Consider the following 18,466-nt stretch of genomic DNA (forward strand, 5'->3'; position numbering starts at 1 on the left):
AAAAAGGAGTTTGCCTTTGACCTTGCATGTAAGGTTTAATATACAGCTTTTCCCTGCACTAAAATTTTACAGGCTGCTCAAGACCCCAATCTACACCAAGAATAAAATCCCCCATAGGACCTCAACCAGAACAAAGATGTTAACTTCCCTGTTTTACAAGAGCTACAACACTGGCTAACTAATGTTAGCTACCAAGACAAGAAAATTACCCAAGTTCATACCATCTGAGCAAACATCCACATTTTTGTTATTCTACCTTCTGCAACATTTTGGATATGTGGGGTAAAAGTTGCTGTGTTGTGGGAAAAAGAAAATCTGTCTCTCAGAGTGCTGCTGATCATCTGCAATAGGAATGAGCAATTCATCAAAAATTAAGCAAGTTTTTAAGAACGATGAATTTGTAACCAAGGTCTCTTCTTATTTAGAAGTGGTGTCAAGTTGTTAGCTCGCCTCTTTCATCTCAAATAAATATAAATTGCCAAAGTTCAGTGCTTCTGAAGTGAAGAAGATGTCCTATCAGTACATTTAATGAAGAATTGCAATTGTGCTCCCACATGAGAGAACCAGCTTCCTGGACGTGGGTGTTTCATTTAAACTTTTAAGAGGACATCAAAACACATTTACATGAATATAGATCAGTGCTTCCGCTGGGTGATTTAAATGCATCTTACAGCTGTGGAGAACGATTTTCTCAGTATTCAAAACATCCTTCTTAAAAAGAGGAATTATTGACTTATTTCTTTCTTTTTATACACATCAATAAAATCAATCTCCCCTCTAAACCCCCATATTTTCTTAGCAGCAACCCTCATGCTCCCTCTGTTTGCCCTGTGCCAGAACTCCAATGCTGCTGACAAACATTTCGTGGCACACTGAGTTTCAGGTGAGTGCTCAGAGGCAGACACACTTCACACCCAAGCCCACCTGAAGCCATCACATATCCCAGCACAGAAAACCTGAGTTTGTAAAATCAGATCTTTCCACTACTGACTAATATGGGTGTGCTGGAAGAAAAACCATCATGAGGAAAGCATCATCTGTGAAAACCTGCAGACTCTGGGTGTGTCTTCTAGAACACCAGGATGATTTATTTATTTTTTTTCCACTAACAAAGAGAACCCAAGGCTATTGCTTTAGCAAGAATGTGAATGTAGAAAATCAGTTTTGGACTTCTTTGCTGGGTAGTTCAATGTTTGCTCACTGTGCAGACCATCTGTGTGGGTGAAGGCAGTGATGCAGCCCTATCAGCTGATCTCAGGAATGGCATCCATTAGAGAACCATCCTGCCCTGAGGGACCCAGCAGAGTGAATGTATGGAAGGCTGCATGAATTAATGCTGCACAAACCGGTAATGACTTCTGATTAGATAATATAATACATCCCTGAGCAATCAGCACAGAAAAAACACCCCAGATTCTGCCACCAGCTCCTCCACTGCTACACGATTCACAAATCATGCACTTCACTTCCCCCAAGTATGCATTCTGGTTTTTAAACAACATTGTAACAGCAAAATATGTGGTGTTCAAAAACACATTTTCCAGGGCAGAAAGAAAAGAGAAAATACATTTTTTACTGACTTGATGAGTTCCTGGGATGTTCTCCCCTATTTTTACATGTCTAAAGAAAAGCAGTGAGCTCTTTGGGAGTGTCATTGTAAGGCAATGATGAATATCATCACCAAGAAGTTTGATACAGCAGCATCAGAAAAGGAAATATAGCACAACAAAGGAAGCCCCCATCTTTGCCTTGAAAATATACCTATAGTTAATGGGATTTGGTTAAATCCACAGAGTTAATGAACAGAAAACAAACAAGCTCCCCTTACTTTGCTGTAATTCCAATAAGAAGCTTTTTAGAATATGACAACATAAAACCAACATAGCTCAAAGTTACGGAAAATATCTTTTGATTTCAAAATTAACAAAATTGCAAAATTTCAATCTCTTAAGTATCAGGAAATCATTATTCCTGCTAACCTCCTCTGTAACAACTCCATCAACATTTCCAAAATAATGTCTATTGTAGCAAAAAGGCCTTTGAACTTACCAAATTCTTACTTTCTCTTCTATAATCTTACCTCTGGTTGCACAACTCTCAAAAGTGGAGTTTGCCCATTTATCCAGTAATCATCTTTCTCCCTTCAGCCCTGATAACTGCTTCATCTACAACAGCATTTATTGTCAACAAAAGCAGAGTGAAAAGCTTATTCAGTGCCTCTTTTTGCCCTTTCGTTACTTATTCAGGATGATTAAATCTGATCTGGAAAAATTTCAAATTGATTTTTTACATCTGAAATATCAAACCCAACAACTTGCCATTTCTCTCCCTGTTGCTGAAGTGCTGAATAATTACGTTATGCAAGACTTAAACATTTAATCCTTCTCTCAGTGAAAAGAATGGTCAATTCAGAGGAGCTGGTGAGAGGAGGAGAGCTCTGGTTCAGTCTGCAGCCCCATCTGGTATCCCTTGCCAGACCCACAGAGATTCAGTCCCAGCACTTCAAGGAAGTGATGACTTGAGACTTCTCCAGTGAAAGCACAGCACACACACACTGGTTTGCTCTGAGACCAACTGGGGGCTGAGGGAGGGCTGCATCACCAGAAAATCTTTATAAAGTGAAATCCAAGGTCTAAAAATGAACGTAAAACAAACTTTTCCTTAAAACTTTTACCCTGATGAAAAGCAAGGGTAACTCAGCATACATTGAGCAAAGAGGGAAGAATCAAGACTAGCATGTCCCCCCTCAACAGCTCAACATTTTAGCAGGTTTACCATCAGCCTCCAGCCCTTCTGCTTTGGATCATGCAGACTCAGATCAAGAATTAGATCTAGAGAAAAAGGCATCTGTTCAGGGACTATTAGCAGCTCTTTGTTTTATAAAGTGACCAATGTTTCCAAAGGATGCAACATCTTTTCTTTTTCAATAAGGATTTTGCAAGAAGCTTATCTGCAATGAAAAAAACACACCACCACTTTATAAGAAGCATTACAAAAGTAATTTTTACAGTTACAGTAAAAGACCACAACACAGACATTAAGAGTCTGTCCCTCAAAACCACAGGTCTTTCATTTACTCGGTGGTTTGGGATTTTTTGTTTGTTGTTTTTAAAGTAAAATACTATATTTGGGGCTTCTTGTATGCATTTGTTTTTTCTGCCATCATGGTGAAGCTGCAAACATTTTCATGTTTTTCTCTAATTTGATGCCAGCATCAAGCTGGAAACTTTTTATTTTTTTAATGAAAACCAAGATTCTGATGAAATACAAGACCTGAGGTTTTTAGGAAAAACAAAGTATCACAAGATTTGTCATAAAAACACAGAGTTGGCAACAGTAACAATCTTATGTACAGTAGCTTGCTATTTATAGGTGCACTCACAAGTCTGCAGACATATTTCTGCTCTCCAGTAACAAACCTAGGAAGAAAAAAGGCTCAGCAACAATTATCACAGATACCTGTCACTTTTTAGATCAAGAACAAAATGAAAGTGGCACAAAATCCAGATCCTTATCTGGCAGAAATCAAACAGAACTCAAGTGAAGTCACATAAACAAATTAAATTACAGGAGATTCTGGTCCTAAAACTCTAAGTCCTAAAAACTGAAGGCTCTGCTGTATTAAGAAGGGCACTTCCATGCAATGGGCTGCAAAAGAAGGGATATAATTCCTTTACTTCACCTTTCAGACATATTTAGAAGATGCAGCTGTTTGACTTTTTAAGCTACCTATGAAGAAATGCACAGCTTAATTCTTTCTGACCAGAGAAATGTGTCGCCTGCAAGCTCCAAAGCAAAAGCAGAGCTCAGCTTGCCAGCCACCAACTCTTTGTCTACACAGCTAAGTAACTGTGACACTGATGTTAATCGCAGTTTTAGTACTTTCTCTGTGGCTTGGGAGAAATGATGCTGATAAGCTCAAGTACAAGGGACAGCTATCAGAAAGCAGGATGCTTACTGTACTTCCATCTTCTCCAGCCCAAAATTCCAGTCCAGAATAGCAGAGATTTCTTCACGTGACTCTGAATTGCTCAACAAAGAATCATAAGAACAAAAGAACAATTAAGGAATTTCCCTTATTCTCTTACTTGAGAGAGTAAGCTCTGTAATTTCATGATGTTGGGCCTCCCACCTTCATGCAGTCTCAGAACTGCATCCCCAGTGGATCTAAGAACACCAACCCTGCAAAATATACTTCCATTCAGTTCTTTAGGCTCCACCTGTCCCAGGAATGAGATTCAACAGAAGCCACGATTCACTGGGAGATCCTGGCAGAAAGGGATTAAAAAGGTTATTTAGAGCTGCTTTCTATAGTCAGTGAATGGTACCCAGGGAATTGCCACTGCTGGGAATGCACAGCTCCCTAAAAGGATGGATCTGCCACAGTCAAGGGGTTTTTACTAAAATTACAGAACAGCAAAGGAGACAGAGAAACAAGCTAGAGAGGCTTGTTCTTCTCGCTGTCCTTTGCAGAGGCAAGGTTACACCGAAGGGATGCTCTGACTGGTAAAACACTCTGCCTGTCAAGGCAGCCTATCTTCCACAGAGCACACTGTCACACTATCTATTATTGAACACTTCTAGAGCACAGAACAATCTCATTATGCAATGACAACAGTTCCTATAAAGGCATCTATACAAGTGTGATGGGTTTTTTTCCACAACATTTTTACATTTCTTTTCCAGCTTTCCCCTTTCACACCAGCTGCAGTAGAACTACTCTCTGGCCTTGATGCTCACAATGTTGGATGTGATAGGAACAGACTAGACATTGTTTTAACACAGGAAGGTTAATTTAGAATAACCTTCCTAAGCTGTTCATACTGCAAGACAGCAACATTACAAGGAGAAGACATGGATTCATAAATAGGATCAGCTTTCAATCCTCAGAGCAGTGTAGCAGCACTTGTCATGAACATTCTGTGCCGAGTCTCCAGGGGAAGTGCAGCTTCAGCTGCCGCTTACACAGCTCCTTCTGTCAGTCATTCACAGAAGCAATGCCAGGTTTTCCTACTAAAGAGCCTTGCTCTTGATCTCCTCAAGGTAAATGCTACCATGACAAGAGATGAAAGGGAGAAAATACTCCATAGCCAGCCTGCGACTGTGTTTCAGCACCAGTTGGCTCTTGATGTATCTGTATCCCTGAGCTAATGAACCAGCCTTTGAAATCAGGTTGATTGTTAAAAAAATCATCATTTAAAGGAGCCTTAGAAAGGTTTAAGAAAAAACCCCAGGAATTACAGTCACACACATGTATTAGAGGCAACCAGAAAGCACTGCTTAAAGGCTGTATCACTCCTGCCACAAACATTTTTTGAGGGATTTTTGTCATGTCAGTCTCTACTCCCACATGACTGACCTTGACTTTGCATCCTCCTCTTTGAACAAAGCAGGAATAACATCTCAGAGTACTCAGGAGATAAGCCTAGCCAAAAAGTTACACTGCCTTCAGATGCAGCAAAGGATTAGGATTCCTGAAGCTGTCATGGACTTTGTCAAGGCCTTTTTAGGCATAATTAAATCTGCCTCTTCCTCACAATCAACCTTCTTCCAGGTCCACAAAGACAGCATTTAGGCAGCCTTGCATGATGGCCACTCCAAACTATTTTCTTGAATCCTACAATGAAAACACTGCTGAATGTTCTCTTTTCCAAATGCTATAAAAACATCATACTGAGTTAAGAAGCCCAGGGATCATTTTGTACTAACCCTCTGAAAATCTTGTTTACTCCACAGCCACCTTTTTACATTAACACTGCGGGCTTTTTCTTCTATTTTAAGCAAGTTATAATCCAGAATTACTGCTTTCATGAAAATATGGCAGAGGGGACAATGAAACACGTAACTGTCATGAAGTCATCACTAAAGCCCAGAAGTTTCTTAAGGCTTGTTAGAGACCTCTGCTACAGCAAAAAAAAAAAAAAAAAAAAGACAAAATGTTTCAGGGCAGCAGTTTACAGTGGCATCAATCATTCAGAAAATGATGTAACAGTGATTTATTCATTACCTGACTATTTATTACAGTTTCAAATCATATGAAAAATTCTGGAAAGATCCCTTCCCAGATGGGAAAAAGCCAGCACAGAACGGGTAATTCCACCTGAGAAGATGCAGATTTTAGCTGTGCTCTGTGGCCACTTCACAGAAAAGTACTGTAACAGTACTGAAGTCTCCTCCTCCTCAGGGGGTAGCAAACCTGTGTGAGCATGTAGGAAATGCAAGGCTTCTGACTAAGGTTTTATTTTTGCTGCCTGGGCAAATTGTTATTTATTGTTACCCTTTTATAGCAGCAGCTTTTCTGGGAAAAAAAATGCATCTAGATATCTCACTGGAGACCAGTGAGACATGTAGTTTTGTAAGGGTGAAGGACAAGGCTTTTACAAGGCCACAGAAAATGCTAACAGGAAAACACTACTGAATTTTGCAGTTTTTTGGTTCAAATTCCAGAATCAGCAAGGCTTTACAAATATAAGCAGTTTCAGTAAAAAAAGTAAGATGATAATAAAAATATTCCTCTAAAGAATCAGCGGGATGTTATACAGTTGGATCTTTGGTAAAATAGGAAATGAAGGAGAAATTAGTAGAGGGGAAGAAAGGATAGAGTAACAATAAACAAATATATAATAAAGCTCCTGTAGGAAAACAGCATCTGTTGAAATAGAAAATCTCTGTCAAACAGCCCAAACCACACTACTTTATGGTATCTATTTTTTCCTCCTGTTAGTCATGGCTTGCAGGAGTTTTATAACCATGGAATGATACAACTGTAAAAAAAACAATGCCCCCCAACCTTTTCAGTTTATTAATAGATGCTACAAAAATAAATATTAATTTTTATCTTATCTACTTTTGAGTAGATCCAAAGTAGCACAAGACAAATCAAAAAGCACACACTCACAACAGAGGATATGACTAAGCCACATCAAGTAGATAAGAGACCAAACTTCAGACACACTGCTAAATCAAATTGGTATTTACATGTAAATATTTTATCTTGCACGTAAACTATTTGTCTCAACACCAGTAAGATCAGTGAGCCCTACACAGACAACTCACATTAGCACTGGAAGGATTTTCCTTGTCAGGGCTGTACTGAAGCAGCACATCACAGATACTGCAAATTTGAGGAGAAAAACTGCAAACTGGTGAAGAATAGCACAATAAGTAAAGTACACACTTATCATTACCCCCATGTCTATGTATGGTTTAAAATATGAGATTCTACTCCAAGGAACAATTTCAAAATATATTATGAATACCAAAGGACTATGTGCCAACATTACAACAGGTACTAAAAAGTCCTTATTCCTGTTTCCTTGACTGTCCTTATCCTATACACGGTGCAACAAAGAAAACTACACTCTCTTGCCTAGTTTCAACTCTCCGGTTTTCACAGGCAGTCTGGTATGAACAAGAACCAAAATGAATCAGAAGCTATGTGAGAATTCAAACTATGCATTAAAAAAACTGGTGCTGACAAAATAATCCAGCTCATTCACATCCTCTCCTCCACATGCTCTTCTGTTTCTGCTTCCAAAGGAAACTAGGAAGAAGCACAGAAAAGTTTACAGAGCATGCTGAACCAAACTGAAGTTAGAAAGGAGAAACCCTAATAGAAGAAGCAAAACTCTCAGATACCTTGGCTAAAGAATTTAGGTTGATACCATCAGAACCAAGAGAAAAGTCACTTGAGTTCCCAATTTGAGTTCTGCTGCCAAGTCCCACTGTGGGAGGCTTTAAGCAGACCTGCAAGCTTCTAGTCCCATCTGTAAATGGCACTTGTCTGGCACTAGGTTTAAAAATGAAAAAACCCTTCAGACAGATATATTTGAAGAAGCCCTCTCTAACCAAGAGTGCTGCTTTACTCCCTGAGTTTCAAGTACAATGTACTTTCTGCATAAAGTATGGGAAGAAAATTGATGTCCAATTTCTCATTTATATTGGAAATACTCACTCCTCCACCCAGTCAATGGAAACGGAACTTTTTAATAAGAGGTGTTCTAAGGAGAAAAAAAAGAAATCTTGCTTTGTTTTTTGTAGTGCTTAGTCTTCCACATATGCTATTTCTGCCCTGATTTAAAGAAGATATGCTACTGCTTTAGATAACTGCTTACATGAGGAACAGAGTAAAACAAATAGTTTAGAAATTCCAGACAAGCTTACATCAATTTGCATACAGGTAACTATGGAAAGTATGGGTAAGAAACAAATACATTAGAGAAATTAATTTAAAAACAGTCAAAACCATTAAAGAGCTAAATTCAGTGCATAGTTTATTTGCAAGAAGCTAGCTAGCCAGCTCTAATTGTAACTACATGTAACAAATCAGAGAAAGAAATTAATTAGGAGTTCCTAATCCTTGTGACAGGACATTCAACAGAGCAACAATTTTTAAAAATTGAGACCAATTGCAATGAATATGCCTCTATTTTATTTCAATAAATAAACTATTTTCTCTGTACAAAAGTTGGAAAGGCTTAAGTTTATTAAAACGTAAGCCACAGACAAAGCATGTAAGAAAACTGGTATCAAAGAACAAAGTCCAGGTGAAATTTTGCATCTGCTGCATATAAAACACTCCACCCGCACTTAGCTGAGTCAGGAGAGAAAAGAGGCAGACACAGCTACTTATTTCTGCTGAGAGTTCTTTGCTTCTCAGCGTGCTCCACGATTTTCTCTTCCACATAGAGCCCCTTTCTCTTCCTCACTGCATTCATGTACTTGCGCGCCTGGTTCTCCGAGTCTGCCTTCTCCCCAAAGTGCAAATACTCCTCCTCCGTCGTTGGGACCCAGAACGGGTCACTCGAAATGATCTAGGAAAAGGAACAAACAAAAAAAAGAAGTTTATTAGCATATTTCAAGTAATCAACTGCTGAAGTAGAGAAATGAAAGTAGAGCAGATCAAGTTGTCTGGAAAACCTGCAATTAGCTATTGAGGCAGAAAACAGGAGTTAAGACACACTGTGTAGCTCTTGCCCTAAGAAGGCCACAATAACTTTTCAAATTCAGTTTCAATTATCTGCATAGTTTTTTTAAAGCAATTAATTGCCAATCAGCAAACAGTGCCAAATAATGTTTAGAAAATTCTCAATTTTCAAGAATGAGCTCCTTATTTAGAATATTATCTCACTCCAGTTTTATTAGAATTTATCAGAACTGAGGATCTGCTCATTTCTGTGCCCTGTGATTTCCAATCCCAATCCCAAATTGGACAGATGGTTTAAAAATCACTGTTTCTGGTTCTAACATATTTAGCAGAGCCATTCTTGCAGCTTTTTAGCCCTCCTCTAGAACAGATTTTAGATCTAACATGACCAGAGAATAACTGGACATGCCTTTATCCCCAGCCCATCCTATATACCCCACATTTCTGGGACTACCATACAGGGTATTACAAAGAACCTTTAATATGAGCATTAGCAAAGGATGGAATTGACCACATTGCATAACACAGGTTCTACTGCAATTTTCAGAAATACTAATTTTACTTGATTGGACATTTCCTCACAAGATGCAGTTACAGGTAATATGTTTTTACTAAAACCCCCAAAGGGAATACCATATTCATTTCTTAAACAAAATTCTCATGGAAAAAACAGTACAGACAAGTATTAGTTACAAGAATCATGATAGTTGTAACAATGAAGCATTATTACTCTACAATAATTTCTGAAATATTAGCTCTAACTAATAACTGACAAGGAGAGAACAAATTTCCCTAAATTACTAATTTTAGCTTAATGTTATAAACCTTTTCTACCATTACAAACTTTTTCTTCTGACAAATCTTTTCAATTGCCATTTGATACTTCAACCTAAGCAAAATTTCCTAAAGCTTAGGTTATACAACCTAGCAAGAAGAGGAATCAAAAAATGATGAGTGAAGATGGATGATTTTCCCTCAGAAACATTGACAGTTGCGAAGTCCTAATTTAATACCTCATCTTAAATAACTCCTAACACAACTAAACAAATTGCACTTTATAGGGAGTTAGGAGAATGACTATGGCAATCTATAGGTTCAGTCTTGCAAAAATGGGATGTAAAGCTAAACCAACAAAACCAGCTCTGGTTTGCTACAGTTAAGCACATGCATAGTCTTGTTAAATTAAGTGGGTATTACTCGTGCTGAAAGTGACAGCCAATCTCAATTATTTACATGGGAAATGACTATGCACAGGGTTGTCTGGCTGAAAACCAAAAGTAAGTAGAGCTCAGAAATAAACAGACTGAAACTCAGCCTTCCAAATTTTTCTATGTTTATTTTTACCATAAATGTAAGGATTGTCTAACCACAGAAGAATCTGCTTGAGTCATACCCACTCTGATGTCTTACACAGGGCCTTATAACCAAGGCATAGAAACCTACAGGTGATTCCTTGACAGCTTACATCCATTAAAATAGAATAGTCCCCATTCTGAGAGTTTGAAAGTTTTACCATTATTTTAGGCACCAGAAATACAGAAAAAGGGCAGTGAAGACTGCATATTGACTTGATGAAGTTGTAGTGATGCTCATCCTGAACATCTTAATGATGCAAAGCTACCAGGGACTTCCCCTTTCATCATCTGCCTAAAGAGCTGAACAAACAAAAACTTCCAAGTCCAAGGACACATGAAGAAGAAAAGGTGATTCATGCTCAATGGATTTGCTTCAGACTGTACTACTGAGGCAGGTTATCAGCTACAAACTGACAAGTTAAAGGCTGTTACTATGCCCTTCTGTGACATTTTTTATACATTGGCAAGAAATGCAACACCCAGAAATTATGCTCAGAGGGAAGCAGTGATACAGAGGTTCTTGAAGAATGAATATAACAGAGTCCAAAAGTATACAAAATTGAACTTACAGATCTAATCTACCTGTAAATATTTAGATACTGTAGTGATGGATGTTTAAGAAAATCCCCAGGTTTGACAGACTGTCTCTTTCAATAACTGATGAAAGACTTGCTCTACTGAAGTTCTGCACTGGATATTTCTTCCACTGACAAGAATTCTTTATGCTTCAACAGGTCTCAGGGAAGTCAGCAGGCTCAAAAGTATGTACTATTTAGTATTTATTAGCCAGCAAGGGTAAACCTATTGCAGCACAGGGTTACAGAATCCTGAATGAACCTTGGACTGCAATATCATGCAGAGCAATGCTGTAAAGAGGTTAATTAGGCTTCAAAGAACTACCTCAGGAGCTAGTTTGGCTTCTCAACCTGTTTTCATAATTCAGCCACTACACACTGCTTCTAGACCAAGATCTGGTGGCATCAGGAAATTTCTGTTAGAGGACCACACCTACCTAAATGGTACAGACAGAGTACAAAGATTAATTAATCAGTACATGGTAAGCAATGGGGAAGAGGAAGCTGGATCTGCTGAGTCAGCTGGAACTTGGGCTATCATTTGTGGACGTCTTTTAAGAAGTCAGTGTAACTCTAATATGACTACACAGGGGTGTTACTGACTCAGTGACCCAAACAAAAAAGTAGGAAGTTTTTCCTTTTCGAAAGTTCTGACTCTGCGAGTGAAGGCAAAGACACAAACTAGACTGTTCCTCTTTATTCACATCATATTAATGAATCAAGGCAAATGCTTAGAGCAGGTGGCATCCATCATTCCCCATGCTCTGTTAATACAGTGCAAGCAAGCAAAGGGAAAATGGTGCCAAAGCATTGTCATCAATTTCCTTACAATAGGAACTGTCAGAATGGTGGGTCTGGGTTTCCTGGAATCAGAGCTAAGAAGCTTTTTAGGACCTGAGCTATTGTTTGTATTCATGGGAACCACATAGGGATGGTTCTGGAATTTGTAACAGGAATTGAGTTTTTGTGTGGATAAAGCTCTCAGTGATTAATTAGATTCTAAATGGACCATTCCTTCTGGAACATGGTATAGTAATTTTACAGAGGACTTTTACTGTGGATCCTGAAAGATCCACAGGATCTAAGCAGAAGAAACCTGGAAACATTCATTATTCCACGTTGAATGCCACTTTTAATTTAAAACTATTTAAATGTTTCCATATACTAGTTTTTCAGTACAAAACTAAAACATACAGCCTAAGACTCCTCTTAAAATCAGAAATGTGATAGCATCTTAACAACACTTTTTCAAAAAGTTACATTCCTAAACAAACTTCATTCAAAATTGAAATGGGTATTCAAAATAATATGCCTTCCACAGATAAAAAAATCTTTAAGTGACTTGAGCAATTCAGTTAAACTTCTACCAAAAGTCTTTATTCTGCCTCTGTCTCTCTCTGCCTGTGTGTTGTGTGTGTCTGGGAACCACTGAGCAGGGGGGACAAGAAAATTACCACAGCCAAACCTTATGTCCCAAATATAACAGATGGAAGATGTCAAGAGGCACCAAAACTAGGAGTAAGACTCTTTACTGTAAAATCAATGATATTATGGTATTGTTAGCATTATGATAAAGTACATTTTAAAATACCACCATGCTGTGTGTGACTTGGTAACTAGAAAATTCAGCATACCTTTTCTTCAGGAACTTTTCTAGGGCTTGGGAATTTTTCTTTATAACAGCATGAACTACCCAGGGGCCTATGCTTATTTATTACTCAACACCAGAATACTCTGACAGGGACAACATCAGCCTCAACTGCAAACAGCCCAGCAAACACACGATTATTCCTCCAAGCATACATGACAAAGTGTCCTCCTCAACACAACTATTTCTATGCTACATCTGCAAGGCTCTTCTGAAAAGCCTTTCTTTTAAAAAGTGAACTATAAATTGAGATCTGTGCAGTGGATCATAGGAGCAGCATTTATTCCATTATAAAACATCTTCTGTAAATACAGCCATATAAAATGCAACACAGGAAAATGAAGCAGCGCACAGCATCTGATATAGTCCCTAAATCTGTTCTTGCAAACACAATGCCTAAGTGATGGAAATGTTCCTATTAAAGGAACATTGAAATTAAGGAGCATTTAAAATTAATCTTCACTGATTTACTTCCTAGAAGTCTTGGGTGATATAATTTGTTTAAAGTATGACTATAAGCACATCAGTAGAATTCCATTATGCTTAAAAGAAAAATAAAACCCCCCAGTCAAATACATGAAGTGTGTCCCATCTCTCACTGCAGAACTATGAGCCCACTCTAGGTATAAATAAAACACTGCTTCTAATGTAGTCAGCTGGGATTAGGTATTTCAAAAAAAGTGAATAAATTACTTCAAATATTGTAAGTGAAGGGTATTCTTTAGAAGAAACTCTTCTAAAGCAAGATGTTTCATTAAATGTAACAACTATTCAAACCAACACACCCAAACAATGAAGTCTCTTAAGACTTGTTTAGTAAGAGCATGCAGAGTAGCACAGGCAAAACAGATGCCACTCTCTTTTAGCCTACCAACTACACATTAATTATTCAAGCTCTAAATCCTTGTATCTTTACAAGAGACATAATCTGAATACCTGTAATAATAATAATCAGTAAAAATACAAATACTATGAGCATACTATGTTAATACTGAAAGATGATAGAGTGTGTACTAATCCTGCAAATGATTATGTAAGCTAATCAAGCTTTTCAATAAGACATGAGTTAGAGCAGACCACTTGCAATTCAAGAGGACTTGGAATTTTAAGCCTTAATTTCAGGATGATTTATTATTTGCATTTCAGTGTCACCCAGATGGCTCCAATAGTGATCCTGGTCCCATTGTCTAATGCATTTCACAAAATGATGGTAAGAAACAGTTTCTGCCTAAGGCAGCCCAATTATGCAAAGTAAGGTTGAGAGAAGCACCAAAAGCAAACAGAAGGGATCTGCCTAGTTCATCCAAAAGGTCAGGCAGATTTGGGAACACAGCCATGTTCCTAGTAGCATTTCCCCTACTGGTCCTTAATGTCTGATGAAGACAGAAAATCTCTTTTGAGCCAAATATCATCAATGTGGAAAATGCTTTAGCTGGACCATGAATAGAAAGAGCAGTCTTACACTGTCTGATGAAGATTTTAAGACCAGCAAGCAACATCATGGTCTTTGTGAGCTGCTTAATAAGCAATCCCAAGAAACACTAAATTCAGTGTGACTGGGCACTACCACAAGCAGCCGTCAGCACGCCAGGAAAAACACTATGCCAGCTGTTCTTTTTTCTGTTAAAATAAATACATTAAAAAAAAATCAAAAGAACTATTATGCACAATTTCAAAGATGATAGCAGCTTCAGTGGATCAGACTCCTTTCTACCTTTGAAAACTTGATGGCAGAAAGATATTACAAGAGCATTTACAGTTCAAGTGGTGCTCATCACCTGGTAATGACAATGACAGACCAGACTATGCAGCTTGAAAAGGTACAGCTGATATGCATGTCTGAGATGCCTGAAGTGGCCCTGAGAAACCAAGTTTTAGGGTAAACTTACTTTTAGGTGAAACAGGAGAACCTTTCAGAGGTTTATGTGAATAGTAACTTGCTGTTTTTCACGAAAACTGTGTGTAATATGCTGGGTAATGCTGCACAAATGGTTCTGCACTGAGCACAACCAAATTCAAGGCCACTTGGGTACTGGCACTGTACTTCCAGAAAAAAGAATGCCACATGGATGTATTAGGTGTGTAAATACCCAGCAAGTAAAAGGAACATCCAAAAGTATCCCGTAAGTCAGAACTACCATTCACAATACTTAAAAGTTTTAAAATGCCTGGTTAGATACAAGAACATACAAGAACTCCCCTTGCAAGAAATATTGTAATAATGAACAACTAACACGGTTAGTTATAAAACAAACTCATACAAGTTTATTTTGGCTCAGGAGCATCATCCTTGTTTGTGTCTCAAAGTGACAGCTAAGCTTTAGCCTTGACTTCAGCCAGTGGCTGCAAACAGGAATTTGGTAATTGGAAATAAAAAAAGGAGATCTGTGGCTCTACTGTTGCATTTTTTTCCTATTACTTAAGAAACATGTATTGAGAAAGAGAATTAAAACCCCACCCCTACCACTTTTGTTTACTGTTTCAATTAGCTTCAGATGTCCTTGCCAAAACAATGAACTTTTCATATTCGAAAGGTTCCAGGTTACTCCTAGAATTCATTTATGTTCCTAAACTGTCACTGGTGCAATAATGTATGTAAAGTTACAGTTCAAACTTAGAATAGATTCTCTCTCATTACCTCAGTCTGCTTCCTGTTTAATGCAAGCCTAACAATCTCATCCAGCAACTTCTATATGAAGCCCCATCTTCCAAGCTGTAAAATGATTTACAATCCGAAAGGCATGAAACAACATTCAGAATATAAAACTTCCACATTCAGCAGTCTCATATTCCTACCAACTATTACACACAGTCCTCCTCTTACCTTTCTCCAGAGCCCTGAGGCACATTCTAGGCACTATTCTACTTAGAAGGGATAATGAAAAAGAATTCTGATTAAATGTGTTTACAGTTCACTCATGCCCCCTCAAGAATAAAGGTGTGTTTAATAGCCAATCTTCATGCAATTTAAAAGATGTGAATTAACAGGAATACTATACATTTCACGACTTTACAGCTAGTAGATGTCTTGAAAATTCTTGCTGAAAATTCAATCAGCATCTGAATAGAGACACACACATTATTTTTTGTACTTATAACACAGATTTCCCAAATGGGATGAGAGTTCCATTATTCTAAGGATTGTGCAATCACAAATACTTTCTTGCTCAAAAATCTTATGATTAAGATAAAATGACATGACTGAGTAAAAGTCTTAACTGCTAAGAATTGAGAACAAAGGAAACAGGCTCAAACAAAAACATACATTAACTGAAGGGGTATTATATATTCAAGGATCAAATAATACAAGTAGTTCATAGTTATCCCGAAGTTAACTATTTTAAACTAACAATTCAGTAAGAAAGTTTATACTGAAAACTAAGAAATTATTGCCAAGTAAACCCAACACACCTAATATTTGCCTAACTTTTAAAATTAATTAGCTTAAACTGGGACTAAACAGAAAGCTCCCATTAATGGTTACTTGTCCTTTACAGGCAGGAATAAATCACATAAGCACATCAGAAGAAATTAATAAAAAAGGAGTGTCTGATAAGATAGACCTTGATATATGTATTGCTTCATCCCTTGGGGCTGGAGCAATCTAAACTACACAAAATACATTCATTAACTGAAGGAAAAAAAAGAGGCAATATCATTTCCACGGAGAACAAAGTGGCTTCATTTAAATGTAGGTTCTATCACTGACCTTCCTGTGTGCAGAGGCTACAAATCATGTTAATGAAATACACTAAAAGAGTGAGCTCAAACTCAATTCTTTAAACATACTCTATGCACGTGATGTCCATGAGGTTGTGTTTAGAAGTTTAAAAATCCCCCAAACTGTCTATTTCACTTCGTGTAAAATGGGGTTAACAACACATTAGAAGGAATTTGTGTAGACAAATACACGTCCCAGGTACTCAGCTAATGAGCTGAGAAAACACCAGCAGCACAGAGTTCATTCCAAATGTCACGGAAGGGTTTGGAGAGCACACAATTAAAGCAGCAACCCACACACAGGAACACAGGAGATGCAGAACAAAACCAAGTAGCTACTGCACTTTCTTCCCATTTTTAACACTAAGGAAAAAAAGGTGAAGATTACACAAAGCTCACATCTTATTATCCTGCACAATGATGCATTAAATAATAGGGGTTCAAATAAAATGCTGGTGTTTGTCATGTAGATACATATACCATAATGCACCAGTAAAGTGACAAAGTCATGCCCAACACCTGATGCAACTTCATGCTGAACACAAAGAGAAGAAACAGCAGCTCTGACACAAACCATTTCTCATGGCTTCTCTGTCATACCAGTAGAGATTGTGAAAATTGTATTGATTTAGCAATTCTGTTGATGATGTGAGAGTACCATGCACTCCTTATGCCATCACTGCACAGAGACAACATTACTAGTAGCTTAGTAAAAGGCTTGTTTTATCACAAAAATATATGAGCATGGCTTTCATGGAGACAAATAACCCCAACCCTCCCCCACTGACAGATTTCCCAGGCAGGAAGGTGACTGGCTTACACAATAATTTTTCCTACTACCAATACATTTAACAGACTAGCTGCAATTACAGTGTCTCCCAGGGGTCAATTTTAGAAAATGTTGCCAGTCGTTCAAATCTCCCTCTCCTGTGCATATCTGTAATTATGTGGGAACATTTTCTTTTGTGAAATTCATAACATCTGAATGTACGAGCCAAAGCTTGGGGATAGAAGGGAAGGCTTGAGAGGCACAGGGTTCACATTTTCACTTAGTGCTGGAGCACAGGAGCTACAAATCCTAAAGAAACTGCCACAAAACAATGGTTTGCTGGAATTGATGTCCTTCTGGCTGATATTCCTTTAAGGTACTGATGTCAGAGGCTGTTCAGACAAAAGACCAGTTAAGCCACAAAACCTCACCAGCTGCACTTCAGAGGAGAACATCCAGAACTGACAAGATTACTGTACCTAGTACTGCCAGCACTCCCTGGTTTGAGGTACCTGATCTCTAACCAAGACCCCTACACTTAAAAGATGCAGTTTGTGTTTTTTTTTTTTTTTTTGCACACCATCTATGGAGGGTTGTCTTTTTTTTTTCTCTTTGCATTCTGTGCAGCTCTGTTGAAGTTGGACTTAGTTACAAGAAGTTTCAATGAATCAGTGTTGAGGGAGGAGAGGTAAGTCCCTGGTGCCTGCATTTACTAACACCAGTAAGGTACCACTGCCAAGCAAGACACAATGTACTTTTCCAAATGTACTGTTTCAAGTCCTCTTTCAAATACTGTTCCCAACTCTTTTGTTAGCACGTGGCCAGTTTGCTGAGGTCCTCCTTTTCCATTCCCCTCCGCATAAAATTCCTGAGGCAGTTACCACAATTACTAACAAAGAAACACTGTTAGTGGAGTATTTACAGATAGTACCTAGTAGGACAATTTAGCTGTGGATGAAGAATCCACACCATGTAAAAAACCAGCACATACTTCTGAGAAACAGTGGTAAGCAGCCCATAACTGGCAAATGCAGTGAGTGTCACTGACCTCAAAAATCTGCAGTTGGTTGTACTCAAGAGACTTGACATTTGAGGTGACAAAATAAATCAGAAGATCAAACAAACAAACAGATTTTTCATCCATTTGCAAAAGTTTCCATTGTTTTCTAACACCAAATAAAGGAACACCTGACCAAAACAAACAAACAAAAATCCCCAACCAACCCCAGAAAAAAACTAGACTTTTAAATTATTTTAAAAATTTAAGGTGAAAAGTTTATACCCACTGACTCTTGCCCTTGAACCCATTTTTTTAGCTTCTTCAGTGGAATCTTCTGAGGATCCCTGCAATGCAGGTGTGTTTGTTTTGAACAAGGAGCTCTGATTTACAGCCTTTTCTTTTTCTCCTTGAAGATCTACTCTCCACATCACATGAACAAACTACCCTGCACTCTCAGCTGATGACACTCCTTA

General features: G+C 38.1%; 1 protein-coding gene across 1 annotated transcript in view; it reads right to left on the reverse strand.

Moving 5' to 3' along the window:
• Nucleotides 1-8,260: 8,260 nt before the first annotated feature.
• The window catches only part of EFL1 (elongation factor like GTPase 1), a 62,241-nt gene continuing 52,035 nt past the window's right edge, over nucleotides 8,261-18,466 (reverse strand). Inside the window, exon 20 of the mRNA XM_085070496.1 lies at nucleotides 8,261-8,813. Within this exon, the coding sequence (XP_084926622.1) occupies nucleotides 8,625-8,813 (189 nt within the window). The 3' untranslated portion in view covers nucleotides 8,261-8,624. The remainder of the gene's footprint in view (nucleotides 8,814-18,466) is intronic.

This window comes from Lichenostomus cassidix, chromosome 10, assembly GCF_008360975.1.
Source record: "Lichenostomus cassidix isolate B80296 chromosome 10, HeHo_3.0, whole genome shotgun sequence".
Taxonomy (NCBI): domain Eukaryota; kingdom Metazoa; phylum Chordata; class Aves; order Passeriformes; family Meliphagidae; genus Lichenostomus; species Lichenostomus cassidix.